Here is a 24,750-nt window from a genome sequence, read left to right on the forward strand (position 1 = left end):
TGATTTGTCCTGGACTCAACTTCACTCCTGGCATCCATGGTCCTCCAAGGGCTGCAGGGGGAGTCTGTGCTCCAGAACCTGGGGCACCTTCTCCCCTTCCTTCACTGGCCTTGGGGTCTGCAGGGTTTTCTCCTGTGCTCACTCCTCCATCCCAGCTGTGTAACAGTTTTTGCCTGTTAAACAAATACCTTCTCACAGGCACTGCCAGTGACACTGTCTGGCTGAGCCTTGGCTGGTGGTGGCTCTGTCTTGCAGTGGGTTGGACTGGGTGTGTCAGATATGGGGGAAACTGTAGTGGTGATACCTTATACACAGGGATCCATTTTTCATTTGTATTTTATGGAAAAGGAAATAAATAAATCTAAAAATAACCTTCTGAAATATGTACAGTGTATTGAGAGATACTTTTTGCTCAGACTGTTGCAGCACAAGATAACTACTCTGGCATCTTCAGTCTGTTATTTGACAACATTTCTTACAAGTGTCTTTTAAAACTGGTGTGCTAAATGAAGTCTAATAAAGTTTTCTTTTTGACTGTTTTCTGAAAATTTCCCTCCTTCTTCATTGCCAGCAACCACCATCCACCACAACCTTTGTGCTGAATCAAATAAATCAGCTTCCAACTTTGGGGACGACAATAGTGGTGACAAAAACGACGCCTGTCACCACCTCGAGGCAGACGATCACTGTAGCAAAGATCATCCAGACCAGCACAACCACCCGGCCCTCGGTGGCAGCACCAGCAGTTCGCAATGCCTTGACCACTGCACCTTCCAAGGACCAGATTCAGCTGAAAGATCTGCTCAAGAACAATAGTCTTAATGAACTCATGAAATTGAAGCCACCTCCTAACATTGCCCAACCGGTAGCAACAGCAGCCAGTGAGTTTTCTTTCTTTGTGGTTACAGTGTTTTAAATTGATTAGTACAATATCCTGGTAAAAGTGAAGTGGTTCAGAAAACATGATAAACTTCATTCTAGCTGTAGCAGTGCTAGAATTCAGGGTGAAGTAGTATGAAATAACAGAGTTAAAAAATTAAACCCTTGATTTACTGCATGGAATGAGGAAAATGACAGATTGCAACTGGAAAATTGGTAAAATTAATTTGTGGATGTCACTGAAGTCTATTAACTGTATTACTGAAGTCTCCACCACTTGCTGTTCCAGTGTATACTTGGAACTACATCAAACTAGTGCTTCTTTCTATTTAGCACCTTCCAGACTGGATTTGTAGCACATGAGGTGCTCGTGTGAAGTGTCTCCTGCAAAAGGAAAATCTGTCCCTTTGTTTCATTGGAGGCATCAGATCTATTGTTCAAGAAATTCAGTCCTAAAAACTTGTTCTTTATTTTCATATTACTTTTGAAATGTTAAATGCCATAAGTACTTTACTACACTCTAAATCATTTTTGTGATTCCTTCCATAATATTTTCTTGTATGTTATTTCTAACACTTGGTCAACTTATATATGGAAAAAGCTGCATGTGTGTGAAACTTTAACTCTTTCAGGTTGTTCTGATTTTAGCATGAGATGAAGATCAGACTAGTTCAGTTTGAAAATATCTTTCTTCCTGCTTCTTTCTGAAAGCTACACAGGCATTTTGTGGATTTCTGTGACTTTCATTGTCTCTGAAACAAGCTTTGCTGATTTTATAGGTGTGGTTGGCATAACCTATTTTTCTGTATGCAGAGAGAGTGCAGTGCAGGAGCTGTCTGTTAGAACTGAAACAAAAAGCAGAATGTCCCTCCTTGTGTCATTGCTTTCTCTTAGGGAGTGGCTTCCAAAACCCAAGTTGGGACATGAACTGAAGTTGGGGCAGGGAATAAAGGAGGGGAGAAAGCAGAAAGGGAGAAGTCAGTGCTATTAAACCAAGTGAAAACTCAGAAGCACAGAACAGGGGACATCAACACACAGTAACTGTTAGAGTGGCACTGCTGCAGGAAACAGTTGAATCTGTAGCTGCTGTATAAAGAGAAAAAGAGACCTGTGACTTCTGGAACTGTGTTCCTAATATTATTTGTGTTCCTGTGGCTCTGGATTTTTCTTTGTGTTTATTTAAAAAAATGACAAATACTTGGAAAATGTTCTACTTATATAATTCAGGCAGCAGGAGTTCTAGATGGGAAAATATTAAGAAGTTAAATTATGCAATGTCTTTGAGGAAAACATTTATTTGTGCAAGTGCCCTAATTGTTTTTAGGGGGAATTATGCTAAGTTTATTACAAGCATTGGTATGATGGAAGTTTGACAGCTGCTTTCACTATTTTACATCCATCCTTATGCAAATTATTCTAGTTGTGTGCTGAGCTCTATTCCTTGCAAATGTGACTGAAGACAGGAAGGTTAGTAAATGGTCTTCTTAAAGGATCCTGTTACACATTCGTGTACTTGGAGCATCATTGTGCTCCTGGATACTTTAAACTTGCAGTTCATTAATCTGAGTTCATGTTTGGAGGGAACTGTGTAAAGCACAGCTTTTCTTTTGCAGCTGACCTAAGCAATGGTGCAGTGAAGAAGGAGGCTTCTACAAAAGAGGTAGCAAGAATATGGATAAATGACATTAAAATGAGAAGTTTCTCACCTACTGTGGTAAGTGGCACAAATTAATCATTGCCAAACCAATGTACAGTTGTGACCAGTTGCAGGAGTTACTCATACTTGTCTTGTGTGTGGTGGAAGTGTTGAGTGCATCTGTTTGTTCAGAAGGTCAGTTGCTCCACAAGATGAAACTTGGTGAGATGAGTGAAGTTAACAGCTGTGCAGAGCAGGCTTAGATGGTAAATGACAATTTCAAGAAATTACTGTCCTTAGCAGAAACTGCTGTGGGCCAAGAAGGGTGTGGCTCTGATGAAAGGTGATAAGCACAGCGTTTCCTCTGGGTTAAAACATTTTCTTCTAAAACCACTAGCAATGAGGAAACTGAGAGACTTCCTTCTAGCATGGCTGTCCTGGGCAGTTGAACTGAAGATGTAAATTAAGTATCATTCAATTTTGTAAATGTAATAAAATTCCATTCTGATGCTGTAAACACTTGAGTTTTGGCTGAACTCAGGCTGATGTTTGGGAAGAACTGTGCTGCTCAGTGACTGCCATATAGAAGTTTTTCAGATCACTTCTTTGGTATTAAACATTAGCAGTTGTGGAAGAGGTTTGATTTTTTTTCATCTATTAAGCGCTTTACAAATATTTATGTATTTCCATTGGTCAGGGTCACAGTAAAGGAGTAACTGTCAGGTTTCAGAGACTACTGGACAGAACTATTTAACTATAAAGTTGTGAAATGGTGTTAATATGCTGTAAGAAGAATTTCTTTTTAATTCTACTTATGTGAGTTTGGAGTACTTGATGTCCTTGCAAAGAAGAGGAAGTTCCCTGATTTTTGTGTCTTTAGAGGGTTGTTCAGAGTGTAAGAAATCTACATTTGTGTGTAGTTTCCCCAGTGATTCACTGGTTTGTCCCCTACATGTGTTAAAAAAATTGAAGTGCAAGTTTGTCCTCATTTCCTTTCTCCTGTTAATTTACAGGAGATGGAATATTAACGATGTTCTGTTTGACTAACACAGGTATTTCTCTATTCTAGAAAGTGCCAGCAGTAAAAGAAGAGGAGGAACCTGAGGAAGAAGATGAAGAAGAAATGGGCCATGCAGAGACCTATGCTGAATACATGCCAATAAAATGTATGACCTGATCTTCTGTTACATCAAAAGGCTGAATGCTTTGAGAGTTAATTTATTTGCTCTTGTGAAATTACTAACACAGAAAACAGATCCTGTCTGAAGTTAACAGGACCTGAATATGTTGTGGGTTTTCCTAGGAAATTTATCTTCTCTAGCTCTTAGATTTGGAAGATAAGTGGATTTTTAAACAGAAGAGGAATTCTTCATTGTATCATTGAGCAGTATTTATTTCACAGATATGACTGATGAAACAAAATCAGGGTTTTTTTTACCTCTGTTAAGATACCTTGTGCCTCAGCAGAGGAAATTTTATAAAGGAATTTAGTGCTCACTGCTACACTTAGGAATCTAGTTTCAGTCTTTTGGTGTGAAATCACTCTTAAGTACATTCTTCCTGCATTGTTCCTGGCTGACTGCTTAGAGCTGCCTCTTGGTTGGTTTTTTTGAGTGAATCTTTTACTGCTGTTAATTGCCATCTCCCCTTTTTTATCTTTTCTTTGTTGTACCCTTTGACAACAAGCTGTTACCTTGTTTGCTAAATACAGTGACTTGCTGTAAAAGCAAGGCAGAAATTTTGCAGGGAGTTTGTAACTAAATGGTTAATTTTTATTGCTGCTGATGAGATCTGTCAGCAATTAAACCATGTCTGTTCTAAATCTTTTCTCTTCTTATTCTGCTTAAAAATGGCACTGTATAAATAGTGAGAAGAATGTTGCTTTTGTGATTCTGGCATCCTGAGGCTGCTTGTGGCCTTTCTGGGAAGGCAAGGTTCAGACTGGTTTTGATTTTTCTCAAACAAGTCAAGTACACAATAATTTTCTGTAAAGTGAATTTTATCGAATCTCATAAAAATTGTGGGAAGGTGGTAAGAGAAATTTAAGATTGCAGTTACAAATTTATATTAATGTGTTCCTTTATATGCAATGCAGTTTAACACTTGGGACATTGCTGCAGTGAAACATACTTGTTCAGTTCAGCTTTTACAATCACAATTTTAAGTTGTTTGGATAAATGCAATAACTTGTGCTGCAGCAACAGAACTTTGTATTTTGTTTTCATCTTCTGCCTTCCTTCCCCTTCTTTCTCCACCAGTAAAAATTGGTCTACGTCATCCTGACCCAGTAGTGGAAACCAGCTCATTATCCAGTGTGACTCCTCCTGATGTGTGGTACCAGACATCAATATCAGAGGAAACAATTGACAGTGGCTGGTTGTCAGCTTTGCAGCTGGAAGCAATCACTTATGCAGCCCAGGTATGCCAGGCATCAGCACAGCTTAAAAGCTAACAGAGAATTTAAGAAGAAAAACTGCAATCTGACAAGTGCAGCTATGTCAGTTTTACAAGGAGATAAAATAATAAGAGCTTAAAGGTTTGAGTTGCATTAGAAGATGGCAGGTGAGCTTCAGCTCAGATAAATGTGAGGTAATACACCTAGGAAAACTTCCTCTAAAACACTTCCACTGTGCTGATCTCTTAACTGTCTTAGAGCATGTTAGTCATTTTTATGTCTCTGAAATAATTTAATGGCTGCAGTAGCAGCAGGCTGAGAAAGCCAGCCCTGTTTGACATCCTTGGGAGGGGAATACAGGACAGCACTGGTTTTTATTTTGCTGCTGGGTTAAACTTCAGTGTGCCCACCCCAGGTGTGTGTGCAGCACTCTGTGTGCTGGGGAGGGAGGCAGTGGAGTTAGAGCACAACTCAAATGGCCACAGGAGGGAAAAGTTGCCTCTTGAAAAGAGACTGACCCAGCTGGGACACCTGGGGCTGGAGAGGAGAGAGGAAAGGGAATGAAATCAGGATTAAGATAATCAAGAAATGAGTGATTGTCACACAAAACTAAGAGCAAAGCAGAACTTGGTGACACTGACAGGAGAGTGGTTTAAAATGGGTAGATTCAGAATTCTGCATTCCCCAGGCTGTGGAAGTCTGGGTCTTGCTGCTCCAGGTACCTATCAGTGGGTTAGGAAAAGGCACAAAATACTGGACAGATGTTTAGAGCAGTTCTGGGTGCTGAAGGAAGAAAAGGGAGAATGAATCACAATGCAGTTAGGGGTGCTGTGCTCTCCCTAGATAAAATCCCCTCTCCCTGCTGCCAGGAGTTTACTTGGACCACTGGTCTCCTCCAATAGGATGTTTCTTATGTTTGCTCTTTTCTGACAATCCCTTGTGATGTGTTCTGGAGAATGGGTACAAGTTTTTTGTTCTTTCTCCTACAGCAACATGAAACATTCCTGCCCAATGGAGACAGAGCTGGATTCTTGATAGGTGATGGTGCTGGTGTAGGAAAAGGAAGGACCATAGCTGGAATAATCTATGAAAATTACTTGTTAGGCAGAAAAAGAGCAGTCTGGTAAGTGTGTCAGGATTTGTTAGAGCAGACACTCCAGTGACTCTATGACTTAAATTCAGGGTCATCTGTCCTCTGACAAATGTTCTAGCACCTGCCTTTGGAGCTGCTGCAGCTCACAGAATGTGCTTTGTTTTGTGTCCTCAGGTTTAGCGTGTCAAACGATCTGAAATACGATGCTGAAAGAGATTTGAGAGATATTGGAGCAAAAAACATTTTGGTGCATTCATTAAACAAGGTGTGGAAACTTTTTACTATGTACAGTTGAGGCAAACCTTTAGGTACGCTTGTGTGACGAGTTGTGCATGTTGACTGTTCTCAGAGCAAGAATGTACTAATTTCAATAAATTTGCTGTCTAGGTCTTGTTTGACAGGCCTAAATCTTACAAAGAACCACACAGAGCTTTAAGTTAATCATGTAAATAGGCCCCTTGTAGGATTAAGTCAGCATGTGTACTTTTTTTTTTAAAAATTGCACTTCAAGCCACCACTGACACTATTAGTAGAGTATTTTCTGGAAGTTGAAATATTCTTTACATCTTTAAAGCTTTGTAGCATTTGAATTTTTTCCTTTCCATCTCTCAGTGCACATTTTATATGTAATACATTTTGTGTAATACTTGAATAATAGACTTGCTCAGTAATTTATTAAATCAGCAGTGGTGTGTGCAGTTATTTTTGGAGACACTGCTCTGCATTAGCTGCTTAAATTGTGAAGTGTAATTACTGGTTGAATTTACTGAACTTAAAAGTTTGGTCTAAGTTGATATTTTTGCTTTGTGAGTTCTTAATTTCTAAAATAAGGCTCTAGAAATCATTTAAGGTAGCAGCTGTAAATCACCCTTGAGATATTGGCTCTTAAAGGGATACACTGAAACTAAAATCTCTACTGTGTTTTAACTGAGGAAACCATGTAGCTAAGGAATGTGGCTGCTGAGCTTTTGAAGGCTCAGATTTAGTCTTGCTTAGGTCAGTGTTTAAGTAAGGCTCTGTAAAACCCCTTCAGCACACTGCCATCAGCTGTGCCCTGATCATGGTGTGAGTTTTGGGTGGCCCCAAGTGTTCACACTTTTAAGTTTAGACCCCCAGCATCCCTTAATTATCTGGTAGGAGGGGTTGAGGAGGGGTCTCTTGATTAATTTCTGTGATTTCTGTTTATTGCAGTTCAAGTATGGGAAGATTTCTTCCAAACATAATGGAAGTGTGAAGAAAGGTGTCATCTTTGCTACTTACTCCTCTCTCATTGGGGAGAGTCAGTCTGGTGGTAAATACAAAACCCGATTAAAGCAGCTTCTGCACTGGTGTGGTGAAGACTTTGATGGAGTTGTATCCTTTTCCTGGAGTTCATTTGGTTATAACCAAATTGCTATTTCAACTTGTATCTTTAGATTTTAAAGTGTTCTTTATTTGTAATGGCAGTCAGTTATGTGCAGGCTCTGACATTACACTTGCAGTTTTACAAAATTTGTGCCAAGCATTACCATCAACTTGTTGCCACACAACTCTGGTACAAGAGTGAAGTTTCTGATTTTTTTTTCTCTATCAAACCTATAAAATTAAACTAATATCCTTAAGAACCTTAAGTTTACCCTGATGTTTTTACAGATTTATTTTAATATATATTTGGAGTATCACCATTTTCAAGAACTCAAGTGTTGGCAATTTTGTTCTGAAATACTTACTATCTAAATATTTTTCTAAGGTTTTTAAAATGACTGGTGTCTGAGTTTACAATTTCCACCTGCCCCTTATTGTGAATAGATTTTCTTGCCTTCTATTCCAGCTCCTCATTCTATACATTAGTGGGACAAAGCTTTTCCTTAATTACAGTTCAGATCGTATTTGACGAGTGTCATAAAGCAAAGAATCTGTGTCCTGTTGGTTCATCAAAACCAACAAAAACAGGTCTGGCTGTATTGGAACTTCAAAATAAACTTCCAAAAGCCAGGGTTGTTTATGCCAGTGCCACAGGTATGTACTGCTGGGGTTGTGTTAAATGTTTCTGGATGGTTTTGCAGGCACTGTACAGATTTATGTTTCTCTTTTTAGGTGCATCTGAGCCAAGGAACATGGCATACATGAACCGTCTTGGAATATGGGGGGAAGGAACTCCATTTAGGGAATTCAGTGATTTTATTCAGGCTGTTGAAAGAAGGTAAAATATCAAAGACCTACAGCAAGAATGCACAGGGTTGTGGCTGACTGTGTTCTCCAGCTCCTTGTCTTTACTCTCGAGTCCTTGACAAGCTTGTCCTGTCACACTAAGAACTTTGGCTTCTAAATCTAGCAGAAACATAATTTATCATAAGTGGTGAAAAATAAGATGTTGCTTTTGTTCACAGAAAATTTTGAGAGCTTTAAAAGCTTTCTGGGAAAAGAGGCCTCTCAAAAATGTGGGTGTTAGGAAAGCAAAATCCTTTGCTACTCCCCATGAAAACACCCTGTATTACAGTGAGTATGCTCGGTGCAGTTAATGGCTCACTATTTGTAGAAGGCCTCTAATGTTTATGCATTCATCTTGGGCAATTTAACAGGAGGAAATCTTGTGCTTCCTGGCATAAGAACCCAGTTCATGGAAATTCTTTGTGCTGTTACAAGGTACTTGGTGTTTCAGAACATACTAATAATACTAAATGTGAGAGGTCAGTAGAAAACACTGCTGCTGCATTCTGTGGTGGGTGAGCATCTTGCTTTGCCTACTCAAAAAGAATTCTGAGCACTTCAAAATACCACAATAAGGCTTAGGATGCATCTTGTTTACCATCTACATGATGTTTGTTTTTTCTGGACTCTGCAAGTGTAGCCTCACTACATTACTGAGTGCATCTCAAATGAACAATAATGAAGTTAGAGCCCCCAGCCTGGGAGCAGCAGTCAGCTGTTCTGCAGGTGACTTCTGTGCTCCCAAGGTCTGTTGCTGTTGAAGAGAACTGAAGTTATTTGCTAATTAAATAATTTTCATAGCAGCATAAATCTGAATAACTTAAAATGGTATGTGTTATTATAAATCATCAGCTGTTTATAAAATTAGAATACAAGAATTTGATAATACTTGGACCAACTATTATCCAGTTACAATTTAAATCTTAGTCTCCTAATCCATGCTAGATCATTTGGGAAAAAGTAACTGAGTTTTACCTCTTGGGATACACTTAATACATGGCAAGGATACAGTTTTATGTAAAGACTAAATTTCAGATTGTTTTGAGAACATATTACTTCACTTTTGTAAGATTTTTTTTTTTCTGAAGTGCTTGAGGTTGTGTTTTGAGGCGTTTTTTAACAAGTCCTCGCTCTTGAAAATTCTAATATGGACTTAAATTGTTCCTTTATTTCAGAGGTGTTGGTGCCATGGAAATAGTTGCTATGGATATGAAGCTGAGGGGAATGTACATAGCCAGACAGTTGAGTTTTTCAGGTGTAACTTTCAAAATCGACGAAGTTCTGCTCTCACAGGAATACGTTAAAATGTACAATAAATCTGTGAAACTGGTAAGAACCCCTTGTTAAATTTGCTTTCTCTTTGGAGCTCTGAGAGGTTGGATTTGGTTGAAATTTGAATGCTCCTTTTCTTGCTCAGTGGGTCAGTGCTCGAGAGAGGTTCCAGCAAGCGGCCGATCTCATCGATGCGGAGCAGCGCATGAAGAAATCCATGTGGGGTCAGTTCTGGTCAGCTCACCAGAGGTTCTTCAAGTACCTTTGCATAGCCTCAAAGGTGAAGAGGGTGGTGCAGCTGGCTCGGGAGGAAATCAAGAATGGCAAAGTGAGTTGATGGAGACTTTTTTTCAAACATTTGTCTTAAATGTAAAGCTGTTAGATTAATTATTTTTGCATATAGTACAAATAATTTCAGCCATAGTAGGAACATTTGTAGTTCATGGTGTTTAATGAACAGAAATTCAGGCAAAATCAACTTAAAGCTCAATCCTAGTGACAGTGGTATTCATTTTGTCCTTCAGTGCGTTGTCATTGGCCTGCAGTCGACAGGAGAGGCCAGAACATTGGAAGCCTTGGAGGAAGGTGGTGGGGAACTGAATGACTTTGTTTCTACAGCAAAGTAAGACTGGATTTTAAAACTGTTCTTTACAAAACTACTCTTCATCCAGCTTAGTGTGTGTGTGTGCAGTCATTTGTCTTTCTGTGTCAAATGTGTGTCAGTGCAGGCTGAGAATCCTGTGGTACTGCTGTCCTTCACTGAAGCTGCTTGTACCTAAAATCTGGCAGCACTGGTTAGCTCCTGGTTCTCCTGGCATTCCAAACTGGTATTTTCAGGTGTGAACAGCTTGTACTGTTCCCCTAAACTGGGAGGATGGGGACACCTGCCAAGTGTGTGCTGCATTTATACCATAGCAAGCTACAGACCATGACTTCCCCCTTTGACCAGATGGACCAGAGCCAATCCCAAGGCTGCCTTGCTGAAGATTTAATTTATTAACTTAATCTTTTACTTAAATTGAGCGGTAAAAAATGGCAGTAGCAATGCCACTTGTTACCAAAACTAAATTTAACAAATTATAACAGTGCTGTAAAAGAAATGTCTCCTACTTTTAAGAAGGTGACAAGTACAGTAATGTGGGTGATAATACAGAGAGTGCCCAGCTGCACTCACAAGAAATCATTCTTCACAGAAGTCAAGCAAGTTGTTAAATGTTACAGGTTTGTGCTTTAAATAAATGCAAATTCCACTAAGCAACCCTTTTTTCTTAAACAGAGGAGTATTCCAGTCTCTTATTGAAAAGCACTTTCCAGCTCCTGACAGGAAGAAGCTGTTTAGCTTGTTGGGAATTGACCTGACTGCTCAGAGTAATAACAATTCACCCCGGGACAGCCCTTGCAAGGAGAACAAAGTGAAGAAACGAAAAGGTAATGCTGGAGTTCCTGCACTAATGCCACAGTGAAAATGGCAACCAGAGCTGCCCAAGAGTGAACTTTGTTGGGAGGAAAAAGGGAATAATCTGTGCAGTCATCCATGAGTGAGATTGTATTGCAGATGTCTGAAGGCTGTTGTTAGAGATTGCCATTAATAGATGTTCTATTGCTGCTGAAGCAATATAACCTATAAATTTTAGTTAATTTTGCTCAAAATTGGGTTGATCTGCTATGGAAGCAAATCCCAAAATGCCTTGCTTGTGTCAGACCACTTGATACAGTCACTCAAGTAACTTTATCTTGAGGTTCAATGAAGAGAAGCCTAATACCACCCCCTTCCCAAAGTGATTGTATTAAAAGTAGGTAATCATAAAGAACTTGGGAGAGAGGTCTTGCTTAAAACTTAGCTTCTTTTAAATAGTTCTGTTTTCAAAAATAGAGTATCTTTCTAGTGTGTATGGTAAAATAGACCTCAAAGTGTGCAGACTACAAGGTTTAAACTAACTTCTTTTTCTTCTGGGATGATGGAATCAGGTGAAGAAATAAGCAGAGAAGCCAAAAAAGCTCGCAAAACAGGTGGCCTTGCAGGCAGCAGCTCTGATGAGAGTGAAAGCGAGTCTGATGCTTCAGACAATGAAGAAAGTGACAATGAGAGCTCCAAATTTTTGAGCTCTGGAGATGATGATGACTTCAACCCGTTCAGAGATGAATCCAGTGAAGATGATGAAGATGGTAAGAGTTTGTTTCATCAAGTCTGTATTTGCAGAGAGTAAGCAGAAAGTCTTCCCAAACATTTCAGTGAGCCACAGATAAGTGTTTGCTAAGCATGCAGTTCAGTTCCAGTGAGACTGCAGTTAGCAGAATGTGAAACCTCAATTTGATTTTTGTACACTCAAATTTAGACTTTTAAGTCACTTTATGCAATGAGAATGTATTTGTTTCAAAGGGATGGATGACTGCTTAGTAAATGTTTGAAACTTTTATTTAACTTCAGATCCTTGGTTGATTAGAAAAGAGCATAAAAAAAATAAAGAAAAGAAGAAGAAGAAAAGCATAGACCCAGATTCTATTCAAAGTGCCTTACTAGCCTCTGGTCTGGGATCCAAACGACCCAGCTGTTTCACTTCCACTGTTGGAACCACCACTTCTAGCACCAACACGTCTGGTAAGAGCAACTTTCTTTGATGTTGGTTCATTTCCTAGCAGTTAGGCAATAAAATTCTAAATCTCAAAGAGTCTTTCTTAACTTTCAGCAAACAGTAACACAAACAGCAGCTTTGTAACGAGTCAGGATGCTGTTGAAAGGGCCCAACAAATGAAAAAAGAACTGCTGGATAAACTGGAAAAGCTGGCTGAAGATCTTCCACCTAATACACTGGATGAGCTTATAGATGAACTGGGTGGTCCTGAAAATGTTGCAGAGGTAGGCTGGTGTTAACATATAGAGAAAAATTTTTTTAAAGAGGTTGTTTATCAGTTTTGGACAGTGATCTTGGGAATGAGAGCAGACATTACTCTGCTGATGCCTCTGAATGGAAGAAACTTTACAGTTGTGTTAGAATACAGGGGGAGCTCTGAGTGGGTGAACACATTGTTTCTGAGGTTTGATAGTTTCTAGTTGGGTAAATCACACCAGTTTCTCTTTATTGTGGTTGTTTCTCTGACTGGCTGCAGTCAATTTGCTGCTGCTGTGTATTAAACTGACAGGAGCATCCTCCAAGGCAGTGGAGACTAATAACCTTTATGTGTTAATGAAAAACCTGGTTAATTAATCTCTCAATAACTTCAGAAACGTGTCTTTAAGCTTCCTGTCTCTATCAGGTAGCAGCATCAGTGTGATTTCAAAGACCCTGTTAAGATCAGTGGCAGCCTAAGCTGTCTGTTTAGTTTGCTGCTGGTAAATCCCTTATGATTTGAGCATAATACAACATCATTTCTCCATAGATTTGCTCTGTCATGTTCCACATAGCAGATAATGGCATCAGCCCAAAAATAACCCAGGTTCTCTAATGTAGTTTTGCACTTGGAGTAAATTACTGAGCATTTGGATGTGGGTGCATGGATAAATAATACTGCTTGGAGCTTTTTTGTTGGTTTTGGTGTTGGCACACTGAGCTTCTGTTCCCTTCCAAAGATGACAGGGCGCAAAGGGAGAGTGGTGAGCAATGATGATGGCAGCATCTCCTATGAGTCAAGGTCTGAACTCGATGTGCCCGTTGAAATCCTGAACATCACAGAAAAGCAGAGGTTCATGGATGGAGATAAGGTAATCCCTGAAGAGATGGACTGCAGATAAATGTGCCAGATGCCATAGTAACTCTGAGCTGTTCACCAGTCACTTGCAGGTGCTGGAAGTGTTAGTTAAGCAGCACTTTCAGTTCACTGCAGTTTTGTTTTTCAAATTAGTATATTCAGCAGGCCAGTGTGTTTAAAGGTCAGGCTGTGTTTGGGTGACCTCAGAGGCCTGTGCTTGGTGTGCACCCATGTGCCAGACTGAAAGCTGGGGCACCTTTAAGCTGGTTTTGTAAAACAGTATGTGTTTAAAAGGCAGATTTGAGATTGATATCTTTGATTCATTGATCTGGATCACTCAAAAGAGGAAATAATTCAGTTGGGAAATGGGGAAGACCACTGTATGAAGTCTTACAGTGAGGGGTGAAGGGAGAAGGTGGGGCCTGTTAAATTTGACAAGGATTGAGAAGTAACACTGGGAGGAATGGTGGCTTCTGTCCTTTATATTGCACTCTGAAAGAAAATCCTGGCCTGGATAATGGCAGAATTCTGATAAAAGGAGTGGGGGGTTGGAAACCCTTCCCAGCGGTTCACTTGGGTCATGCTGCCACAAGAGGGCAAATGGAGTAAATGTCACTGTGCATGGAACTTGTGACACTTGAGGGTAAAGATGGGTTCCTCTAAGTGACTTGTGCACAGTCCAAACATTTACATTCTTTCAAGGCAAATGCATTCAGGCACTGGAGTGGCTGGATCCTCTTCCTTGTACAGCACTAGCAGCAACGTTTTGTCTTTTCTGTGGTTTGTTATTGGAACGAGTCTGTGTCCCTCCCCTTTCCCTTCTGAAGTACAGGCCAGTGTCAGGGAGTCCTGCCCTCTGGGGTGGCAAGTCTTTGTTTGCCCTGGGAGTTGTTGGAAAGTAAAGCAAACCCCCTCCTTTCACTCAGAACAGTTATTAGCATTTCTAAAGCCACACCTTGCTGCCCTCCCTTGCCTTGGGAGTAACAGTGAAACCATTCCCAGACCCACGTTTGGTAATAGTTGTAAAACCAGGGGGGGTTTAGAAACTGGCAACTTGATGTTGGATTGATTGCTAACTCACATCTCTTCTCCCAATGAAGAACATTGCCATCATCTCCGAGGCTGCCAGCTCTGGGATCTCACTGCAAGCCGACCGCAGGGCCAAGAACCAGAGGCGGAGGGTTCACATGACCCTGGAGCTGCCCTGGAGCGCAGACAGAGCAATCCAGCAGTTTGGTAAATCACTCCCTGTGTGTCCTTTCCCAGCAATAATCACTGAACTTACTGCTGTGTGGAAAATCAGATTGAGTGGGCAGTCTCCTAAGGACCCCTCCAGTCTCTTGTACCCATGAACAGAATCAGCTTTATCTGTGATCATAGCTTGAAAGCTTTGAAAGAAATCTCATCACAAACAAGCCTAGGCTGCAGCTTTGGAGTTTCATTCACATGTGAAATGTCTTCATAGAAGTTGCCACAACTTTTAGAGCATTCCTGTGCTGCCTTCTGTTTGCTGTATTACAGCAGAAACTAACTTTAAGCAGGACTAAGTTCTTTTTTCCTTGCTCTTCACAGTTCATGTTTTATTAGAAATATTCAATGAAACAGAATTTCTCTAATACATATGCTTCTACTTAATTATCCAGGAAGAACTCATAGATCCAACCAAGTGACTGCTCCAGAGTATGTGTTCCTCATTTCTGAACTGGCAGGAGAGCAAAGATTTGCATCTATAGTTGCAAAAAGACTGGAGAGTTTGGTAAGATGTTTCAAGAGATCTTCTCTTTCCTTTGAGAAAATGCAACTTAGGTTTCTTTTTCTTAAAAAGTTGTATTTAATGTAATAATGTGTCTTAACAGGGAGCCCTCACCCACGGGGACAGACGGGCCACAGAAACTCGAGACCTCAGCAGATTTAATTTTGACAACAAGGTGACAATTCTGTTTCTGTTGGGGACCTCATGCTGTGGTGTTTATTCCACAAATGACCTGTTGAGGAAGGGTCCTCTATCCCTTACCTTTACCTGTATCATTTTCTGGTGGAGGCCTCTTTCTGTAACCCCTAATTCTGTTTGTGAAGCCACGTGGAACACTCGTGTGAAAATCACTTTTCTGCTCTTGCAAACAATCAAAGTCTGGAGTAAATGGTGTGTGTCCTTAAAGCCACAATGAAAGATTAATTTGGCAGTTCTAATTAAAAATTAAGGCTGGGCTGTTTTCATTTATAAAGTGCACTACATAAAGGTGATAAACAATTCCCTTCACTATTACACAGAGAAACTTTTCATTGTGAATTATAAATACCTGTTAAACCAAGTGTGCCTGGGGCTGAGGCACAAACACTGCATTGATAGAACAACTTTCTTTTCTTTCACAGTATGGCAGAAATGCTCTGGAGATTGTTATGAAATCCATTGTGAACTTGGACTCCCCAATGGTCTCACCTCCTCCTGATTTTCCTGGGGACTTCTTCAAAGGTAAGATAATGCACTGGCTGCCTCAGCTGCCTTTTGATCCTTCTCCAGTATGCAGAAAATGAAAATACTGTTAGAGCTGTAAAACATTGTTACAGTTTAAAATGATCAGCTGAGACAGATGGGAGTAAATGCCCAGTGGGAGTTTGTGCACATTGCTTGAATGTTGAAGTTCACACTTGAAACCAGATCTGTGAACTCTCAGTGTAAGGAATGTTCTGTATCTGCTTGGCCACTGGATTATAAACAGATTTTTATCTTCATTTTCCCATTGCCTGCTGGAACTGTTCTCGTGCATGGTGCCATTGGTGCTTTCCCCTGCCTGTGCTTCCTGCAGGGGCTGAAGGCAAAGCTGGGTTTTGTTTATTGATGTATTGGGTAGTAATGGGAAGTGAGGGGTGTCAGAGCTTTGGAATGGGATCTTATGGCTCAACAAGCTGTTACTTCACTTGGTATTTTTAGATGGCAGAGCAGCTATGATTTCACTTCCTTCTCTTTCCTAGATGTTCGTCAGGGATTGATTGGAGTAGGCTTGATAAATGTAGAAGACAGATCTGGAATACTGACCCTTGATAAAGGTACTTGGGTTTTCAGTGCATCTTTACAATGTCCCTGGGAACATTTGTGAGAGTCTTTGAATACTGATTGAGGGCTTGTGGTTATCAAACTTCATCTTGGACCTAATACATGTATTTCTTTACTCTTTTTTTTAAAGATTACAACAATATAGGGAAGTTTCTGAATCGAATTCTGGGTATGGAAGTCCATCAGCAGAATGCTTTGTTCCAGTACTTCTCTGATACATTAAATGCAGTTATTCAAAATGCTAAAAAGAATGGCAGATATGACATGGGCATCTTAGGTGAGTAAATCATTTCACAGTGCACTTGAACTTCAGTGAGAACAGAGCAACAGAATAAAACTCTGCTTTCCTTTTCAGATTTGGGCTCTGGGGATGAGAAGGTGAGGAAGGCAGATGTTAAGAAGTTTTTAACTCCTGGATATTCTACCTCTGGACATGTAGAGCTGTACACAGTAAGTTAATCCTGTATCATCTCTGTAGGAACTAACATTTGTCAGTAAGTTTTTACAATGTGTTCCCATGTGTGTCACTATTTTCAAGTCTGTTCCCACTCAAATACCCCTGCTCTGCTCCCTTGTAGATCAGTGTGGAGAGAGGAATGTCTTGGGATGAAGCAACAAAGATGTGGGCAGAGCAGACAGGTCCAGATGATGGATTTTATTTGTCACTACAGGTAAGATTCTTGGATTATGATCAGAGGTTTTAGGGGCTAAACTGAAAAATTTATTGTTCAGTTTTGCAAAATACATTGAGTCTTACATTAAAATTAATTTTAAGCATTTTTTAACACTGAATATTAAATTCTTCCTTTTACCTCCTCAGGATATTTTCTGAATATGAGCCCAAACTGATAACTCTTACTTAAAACTTTAATTTTTTTTCAGATAAGAAATAACAAGAAAACAGCAATTCTAGTAAAAGAAGTGAATCCTAAAAAGAAGCTTTTTTTGATATACAGACCAAATACTGGGAAACAACTCAAACTAGAAACATGTGCAGACCTGAAAAAGAAATATAAGAAGGTAATCATTGAAGTTATGCTTGTTTTTAACTTAGAAAAGTTTGAAAATACTTATACATAAATACAAAAAAAAAGTGTAATTTTGACAAGTCAAAGTAGGCTCTTTCTCCAGAGCAGAGGTTTTTTGGGGTCTTTTTAAGCAGGTCTATATGATTTTGGCATTCCTAGATCCATTTCTGAACTTCTTTCTGAATATAAAATATCTGTGGTGTGGTAATAAAAGATGAGGTTCCTTAGGGTCTGGCAAGTGTTGAATTTGTAAGAACTTAAAGAAACTAAAATCAGGTGGATAATTGAAAAAACTCTGAGGTTCTGCTGTGTTTGAGCATTTTCCTCCTCCCTTGAGATGGATAGTTTGAAATTATTATAATGTAGGATGCTGTACTTCTCTACACCAGTCCTGGTGTTGGTGCTCACTTCTTTCTCATGATCATGACCAAATTATGTTTATTCTATGGAAGTTTTGATGTGTTTTACTTTATTCCCACTTTGGATGACTCTTCCAGGTACCTTCTGAGGATGCTCTGCCACACTGGCTGGAGCAGTACAATTCCTCTGCAGACACCTGCACCCACGCCTACTGGTCAGTGTTTGTGCTTTAATTCTGCTACTTTATCACTGCTTCTGTTCTTCTGTCCCTCCTCTAAAGTCTTGTGCTTCTTGTGTAAGGGAAATTGCCCAATGACCAGCCAAATAACCCAACTCCTGAGTGAAAACATGCAGCTTTGCACTTGCCCTAAAATCCAAATACATGAGATGAATGTTAGTGTATAAATTGCACTGAGTTACTCAGGAGTAGCTCGTGCTTGAAGTGCCTTAATCTGTTCTGTTATTGTAGTCTGATAGTTGAAATGTTTAGAGATGAGATGGATGTCAGAAACAGCTGTTCCTCTGCTGCCTCAGCTGGTGGCTGAATTCCTGAGGAACTGCATAACTGGTAGAAGTTTCAGATTAATATTGGAGCTTCTGAAATGCCCTGATCAGATACCAGTGTCCTGTAACACTCCAGCTCTCAGGTGACCTCAGTGATGGTATCTCTGCACAGACAGAGCTTTGAGTCATTTTCTAGATGGGGCCTTAACTAGGCCAACCCTTCCCACAACTTTACCATTACCTGTGCTCAGAGAATCCTTCCCTTAGTGTGTGTGCAGCCTTTGCTCAACTCTGAACTCACATTAAATAACCACAAGTCTCACTTTTAATGAAACACTTTTACTTGTGAATGGTTTTGAAAGCTTTTCTGTGTGTCTGCAGGAGAGGCAATTGCAAGAAGGCAGGCCTGGGGCTGGTCTGTGAGGTGGGGCTGCGCTGCAGGACCTACTACGTGCTGTGTGGCTCCGTGCTGAGCGTGTGGACAAAGGTGGAAGGAGTCCTGGCCTCGGTCAGCGGCACCAACGTCAAAATGCAAATTGTTCGCCTGAGGACAGAGGATGGGCAGAGGATCGTAGGTAGGTGCAGGGGCTGCTGCTCTGCTGCTCCTTGCAGCTCTTGGCTCTTACTGCCAGCCACGTGGCTGGGTGTGGATAAAGATGTTTAAAGGAGAACAGGTTTGTGTGCTGTGGAGGGGCAGAAGTGCCGCTGGAGAAATCTAAATACAATATATTGAGGTAGGTTTCTTTTTCAGTCAGGCTTTGGAGCACTTACCTCAGTTCTTTTGGATTTACTGCAGCAAAAATGTCATGCACAGCCTGCTCCAGCCAAGGTTCTTTGACATCATAATGGTTCCACTTTTCCCCCCCACTTTTGGCAATGAATAGTAGGCCTTTGAAATAATTGTTCTTATGGTTTTTGAGCTACTGGAAGTGTGCAGAATGACTTCAAGATGATTGTTTCATCACTGAACCTCACAGTGAGGCCCTCAAAACAGGGACCTCAGAAACCAAACTCTCCAAATGTTTTCTTAAGTGTGGACTTGCTGTGGGATGTGCCAATATCATGGCAGCTCCTCCTCTAGTACCAGTTTTCTAATTAGGATATTTAGGATTTTTACCAATTAGGATGTTGGAGGTAGGTTTTTCTGTGTTTAAACTTTCATGTTGATGTAATTTCTGTGAGACTAGAAAAGCAAAAATAGCTGACTTGTGGTGACAGCAGGTAACATGAGAACAAAGTTTGTCAGGCAAAATGGGAATTTCTTTCTCTTGCTTCACAACTAAAGGGTGTGAAGGGCTGAGGAGCAAGACTTGTGTCTGTGCTGATAGACCTGACATGAGAACAGTCATTATTGAAAGTTGCATAAATTAAAGGGTGGAATTATCAACCTGAGGTCTCAATGAACACAGCTGCTGTTGTTTTTATGAAACCATTGATGTGTTGCTGTTCTCAGGTTTGATCATTCCTGCAAATTGTGTGTCCCCCCTCGTGAACCTCCTGTCGACGTCCGACCAGTCGCAGCAGCTGGCAGTGCAGCAGCAGCAGATCTGGCAGCAGCACCACCCCCAGAGCATCACCAACCTCAACAACGCCTGAGAGGACAAGCTACAGGTGTTGACTTTGGTTGAGGAAAAGGCTGTAAAAGCATATCACTTGCATAAAAATCAGGGACAGATTCCAAAGAAATATAACTTTTTCAGTTCAGTTGTGTCTCAAATACTTTGGGAATAAAGAGATCTAAAAAGGTTGGTAGAACTGAAAGCCAGCAGTTGTTTATGGTGGTGCATCTGTCTTTCCTTATGCTCTCTGTAGTGCTTCCTGTTTGCTTTTACTTTTGGCCTTTTCAGCTACAAACCACAATTTGTTTGAAAATGCTTGAAAATCCCCAAGCAGGCTTTATTTTTATCTTGTCATACAGTGCTCAGGGTTTAACGCAGTGCATCGATGCCATTGCCGTGGGAGATCTCGAATGCATGTATTGAGTATATATATAGAAAATATATATTGGGTTTTTCTCTTCAATTTGAGTTCATAAAAGCATGAAACCTAGAGGTTGCACATCATGCATTCAGGTTCCTTCCCAGTTTCTGTTTGACAGTGCATGTCTTTGGAAACGGGCATGGACAGCATAAACACACGAGACAGGAATTCAGAGAGAAACACAATCTTAGTTGTACAGCATTGGTTATTGCATTTTTATAGTGTTTATACCCAGGTGTTGCATTTTTTCTGGTTCTCTCCTGGGAGTTATATATTTGAGTCTACAACATGTTCTTTTTGTGATAAACATCTTAAATTAAAATTAGTTCATTTTTAATGTATTAATGGTATTCCTAATGTGTACTGCAAAGATGGCTGGATGCCTGTTTTCCTTAAATTGAAGCATTTCCTTAATCTGAGGTGGTTATGGAAACTTAAGTGCAAATTCACTTCCATCTCTCATACAATCTTATATTTTTTACTTCATTAACATAATTTAATTTGTCACTTGTAAGATGAAACCTTACTTGAGCTGTAAATTAGAGAATGGGAAACACTTGAGGGTTCCGCTGTATGTGCTGTTTCTGTTATGTTTAATATGTTGTAAGACATTGTAGAGTTTATCTGGAGCTGTTTAAAAGAAATTGTAATGTACAAATGTGAATAGTCACTTATCTATAATATGGGTAAGTTTTGTTTTGCCTATAATAGTAGATGTTTATAAGAAAGTGAAGGACAATGTTTGTCATTTCTTGCTTGCACAGGTTGCACTATTGAAAAATTGAGATTGTATAAACCTGTCCAAAAAACTACAAGATAATGATCTTGTAGATGTCAAATAAAAGTTATTGTACTAACAAGAAGTGGAGTCTTGTTTAGGCAATCACCATATTCCAAAAAAAACTAACAAGTCTGTACAATTGGAATTGGACAGGACTTGGCATGTTCCAGGCTGCTCTAACCAGGCTTCTGTCTTGCAGCCCAAATCTCTCAGCTGAACTCGCTCATGAGGCAAGAACTAAGCTCTGTCTAAACCTCTGTGTGTGTTTTAGGGAAGGTCCAGAGCAGGGTGACTGCAGGTGTGGCACCTCTGAAGCACTCGGTGAGCCACTCAAGGGTCAGAAAGAACAGGGCTGAAGGGGGTTCCCTCATGGAACTGCAGCTCCTGAGGCTCTGGTCATGTCCCCTGTGCCAGCAGCTCAGGGTGGCAAGGAAATCTGCTCACTTCCTCAGCCCCAGCTGAAGTGGTCAGGAGGGAGGAATCCCCTGCTCATGCTTGGGATAACTGGAATAAATGCTCTGCTCCCTGTGTCCTGCTGCACCTCTGTAAATACCTGGAGTGCAGGTGCTCTGTGGGGATCTCCAGGCTGCTGGGAGCAAGGGAAGGGAGCCTGGCTGCTGCCACAGCACTGGGAGCTGGTGCTGCCCTGGCAAAGCATCGAGCACAGGGTGTGGGGGAGGCTGTTCCTGTGTTCTGTACCCACCAGGGGATGAATTTGGCACCCACTGCAGGAGCAGGGCTGGGATTTTGAGGAGTGTGTTGACAGATTACTACTGCAGCAGAACCAAACTGCCAGTAACAGCAGGCTGTGTGGGGACTGCCCTGTCTCTGCTGCTGAATTGTTCTTTGCTGTAGGAACTTCTACCATCTGAGATGGTGACATAACATTTTAGGTCTTGATTCTCAGTGAAATAGTTCTGGAAGTGGTAGATTCATAATTAGTGATTTTTATTTTTTTTTTAATAATGATTTAAATACACTCAGTTCCTAAGTGCTCTTCTCAGCCTGGTTCTGCTCACTTTGTTGGGATGAGCAAATCTGATATTCCCTGTATTGATGAGCAAACCACACAGTTTTGCTTCAACCTTTAAACTTCCCATGGACTTGTATCCCCTGCAGGGGAGAAAAGTTGACAGTACTTCCAAGATCCATAAGAACTGTTCCTGTTGCAGAAATCCATTCCTCTCCTTGCTCTTCTTTACCTGCTCCTTGCACTATCACTGCCTTGGCTTTGCCATCCACTTACTAACAGCTGCAGCCATGGCTCTGGACTGTTGTAATATCTTGAAATTTAACATAAAAAAAAAAAAAGAAAACAGCCTTCAAGCCACAGCAGCATTTTCTCTCTTGAAAATTCCTACTCGGTGCTTGGGGTGTGGATTTTGGTATTTGTTCCCTGCATGAGCTGCTGGTAAAGCTTGGGGAGAAAGGGAAGAGAAATTGCTCTGGATGGGGTAAGAGCAGAGTGGTGTCCCTGTGCAGCACTGCCTGTGAGACAAACATCCTCCTGGGGAGGAAGAAAAGACCAATTATTGCATCATAAATTACCAGGGCAGGCAGGGGTGGTCTCTGTATTTTCCTGCTTGTGGGGTATTGATCTGCTTTGTACAAAATGAAATACAAAATGCTTTGTACATCTGAAATGGATATAAAACCTATAAAGGACAGAGGGCTCTGGTAACAAGGGTGTAAAATGGCAGCAACATCTGTGTGGATTTGGGAATTGTGCTGCAGAGGGGAAGGTTCATATTTGAGTTGATTTGGGAATTGAAAACCCAAATTTTGGATTTTCTTTTCTAATTGTCCCTTGACAGCAGCTAAATTATGACTTGTTAACTAGTTTCATAATTAAGATATGTCTGGCATGATAAATGCAATTATAACCCCCTCCAAGCCTCCTTGCACTGCAAATATTCCACTTTTCCAGGGGCTCTGTGGTTCATGGGAACACACACCTCTTGTAAGGACTCCAAGTTCCCCAAAGATGCGAGTTCTCTGTTCCATGTGTAGTATTTTCTTTGTAAATGGAGAAATCTCTGCAACCTGTAAACGCTTGTTCAAGTGAATTATCAAGGGGTTTTGTATTTTTCTTTTGTGTTTGGAATAACTTCACTCGGCTCCCAGCGCAGTCTGTACATAACTAGAGCCTGTTTGTATATAGAGGTGTTAAAGGCTACTGAATTATTGAATGTAAATAACTCTTGTTTTCCTCTGTGGTTTTTTCCTTCATGACCTTCCCAAGATGTATTCCTATTTTCTCAACCTGCCACATGGGCAGCTTGTGTGTACTTTGAAATATATATAGAGCATATATAAACCTTCCAGGGTGTGTGTGTGCATTGTAGATGTTCTGTGTTGTCATCAATTTTTTTTTCAAGATTCTGTTGTCTGTCTCCCATGATCCTTTTGATGCTCTGTGGGTTTATTCTAAATTTTTAGTGTAAAATGCATTCCCTTGAGAGAAATGGACCCAATGTCTTTCAGTGATGCATGTTCACTTCTCAGTGCCTGTATCACAGGAACAAGAATTTGAGGTTTCATGCAGATTGTTTCCTTCAGTCTTTTCAGTATTTCAGAACTTGAGCTTTAATCCTAGAAACACTTCTATTTTGTTCTACTTATTGGTATCTTCAGTGAGCTGCAAAAATCAGAGTTCTAGAATTAAGTTTTAACACATCAAAGTCTATTACTGTTTTTATATTAAATGTGAACTGTCTTAAAAGTGCTCTAGAATGGCAGTGCCTGAGAGGAGAAAAGATGTGTCTATTGTAACATTATTTCCTGGGAAGATTCTGAGCTTCCTGTCATGTCTAAATGTGCAAAATGAACCTAATGAGACTTTCTTACCTTGGGGAAAAAAAACAGATTTTAATTTGCCAGGTAAAAATAATATATTTATAAGGAAGTTGGAGATGAATAAGAAATCCCATTAATTTGTCTCATACTGAGCCCTTGAGCTTCCAGCAGCTGTCCCGTGGCTTTGGCCCCTCCCAGCTGCAGGGAAGGACTGTGCCCGTGCAGTTGTTCCTGCATTCAGTGATTTGCCAAATCTGCTGACCAGAGCCAGGGTGGGAGAAGTGTGCAGCTGCAAACAGCAACAAAATTCTTCTGGTACTTTCTGTGGTCAGTGTGAGCTTTAAACGGGGAATGCTGAGAGCTGAGGGGGTGGTGCTGGCAGTGCTGGGGGCTGCAGAGGGAGCAAAATAACCAGAGCAGAGCCAGACCTGGGAACTCTCGGGGCTGGCACTTCCCTGGGAACAGCCCCAGGTGCTGCTTGGGCTGTAGAATGAAAAGCAGCAACTCTCTTCTGGATAAAAACAGGGAAGGAAAAACTGCAAGGTGCTGTTTCTCAGCCCCACTTAAAACAGCTGCAGGCAGGTTGCCCCTAAAAGCTTGTGCTGAAGAGAGTGAGGTGTGAAAAACATGGAGAGAACTTCCTGGATCTGATGTGCTTTGCTATTTCTTTACTGGCCCAAAATAATTTTTGAGTGAAAGAGGTTTGAGGCACCACTAAGATTCAAGAATAGGAACTGGACAGGGTTAAGCTGAGGCCACAACTCGTGGAAGAAATTTTTTGCCTGCTTTATCCAGGGTTCTGTGAAGCTGGCACCCTGTGTGTGAGGGATGCTGAGATGTCTGTGTGGAAGCTCAAAGTAAAGCATTTGGTGCACTTAGAGCAGGCAGCTAAACCAAAATACAGAAGTGTGTTCCCATTTAAGCGATGTCCTGCAGTGTCAATACCTGAACCAACGTGGGTTACATTTTATTTTGTAAGAGCTGACTTTGGTTGGTGCCTCTGAACTCAGCTGTGCTTAGGGCACCACTTCAGTGAGGGGGCCTCTGTGCAGGAGGAGTGTTCCTACACTTAATTTGTACTGGGAGGGATAAAG

The 24,750-nt window shown here is 40.7% G+C and overlaps 1 protein-coding gene across 2 annotated transcripts in view; it reads left to right on the forward strand.

Moving 5' to 3' along the window:
- The window catches only part of SBNO1 (strawberry notch homolog 1), a 30,407-nt gene extending 7,225 nt beyond the window's left edge, over nt 1-23,182 (forward strand). For both annotated transcript variants that reach the window (XM_033076211.2, XM_033076212.2), the window contains exons 4-32: nt 572-881; nt 2,493-2,593; nt 3,585-3,681; nt 4,774-4,934; nt 5,900-6,033; nt 6,178-6,268; nt 7,195-7,356; nt 7,866-8,001; nt 8,080-8,185; nt 9,369-9,522; nt 9,611-9,793; nt 9,990-10,087; nt 10,742-10,893; nt 11,434-11,631; nt 11,894-12,064; nt 12,153-12,322; nt 13,034-13,165; nt 14,253-14,388; nt 14,796-14,908; nt 15,009-15,080; nt 15,526-15,625; nt 16,126-16,200; nt 16,338-16,484; nt 16,563-16,657; nt 16,786-16,878; nt 17,090-17,227; nt 17,733-17,809; nt 18,481-18,674; nt 19,553-23,182. In XM_033076211.2, coding sequence (XP_032932102.1) covers nt 572-881; nt 2,493-2,593; nt 3,585-3,681; nt 4,774-4,934; nt 5,900-6,033; nt 6,178-6,268; nt 7,195-7,356; nt 7,866-8,001; nt 8,080-8,185; nt 9,369-9,522; nt 9,611-9,793; nt 9,990-10,087; nt 10,742-10,893; nt 11,434-11,631; nt 11,894-12,064; nt 12,153-12,322; nt 13,034-13,165; nt 14,253-14,388; nt 14,796-14,908; nt 15,009-15,080; nt 15,526-15,625; nt 16,126-16,200; nt 16,338-16,484; nt 16,563-16,657; nt 16,786-16,878; nt 17,090-17,227; nt 17,733-17,809; nt 18,481-18,674; nt 19,553-19,695 — 3,939 coding nt within the window. In that variant the 3' untranslated portion in view covers nt 19,696-23,182. The remainder of the gene's footprint in view (nt 1-571; nt 882-2,492; nt 2,594-3,584; nt 3,682-4,773; nt 4,935-5,899; nt 6,034-6,177; nt 6,269-7,194; nt 7,357-7,865; nt 8,002-8,079; nt 8,186-9,368; nt 9,523-9,610; nt 9,794-9,989; nt 10,088-10,741; nt 10,894-11,433; nt 11,632-11,893; nt 12,065-12,152; nt 12,323-13,033; nt 13,166-14,252; nt 14,389-14,795; nt 14,909-15,008; nt 15,081-15,525; nt 15,626-16,125; nt 16,201-16,337; nt 16,485-16,562; nt 16,658-16,785; nt 16,879-17,089; nt 17,228-17,732; nt 17,810-18,480; nt 18,675-19,552) is intronic.
- The last annotated feature ends 1,568 nt before the right edge of the window (nt 23,183-24,750 follow it).

Source organism: Catharus ustulatus, chromosome 18, assembly GCF_009819885.2.
Source record: "Catharus ustulatus isolate bCatUst1 chromosome 18, bCatUst1.pri.v2, whole genome shotgun sequence".
NCBI lineage: Eukaryota > Metazoa > Chordata > Aves > Passeriformes > Turdidae > Catharus > Catharus ustulatus.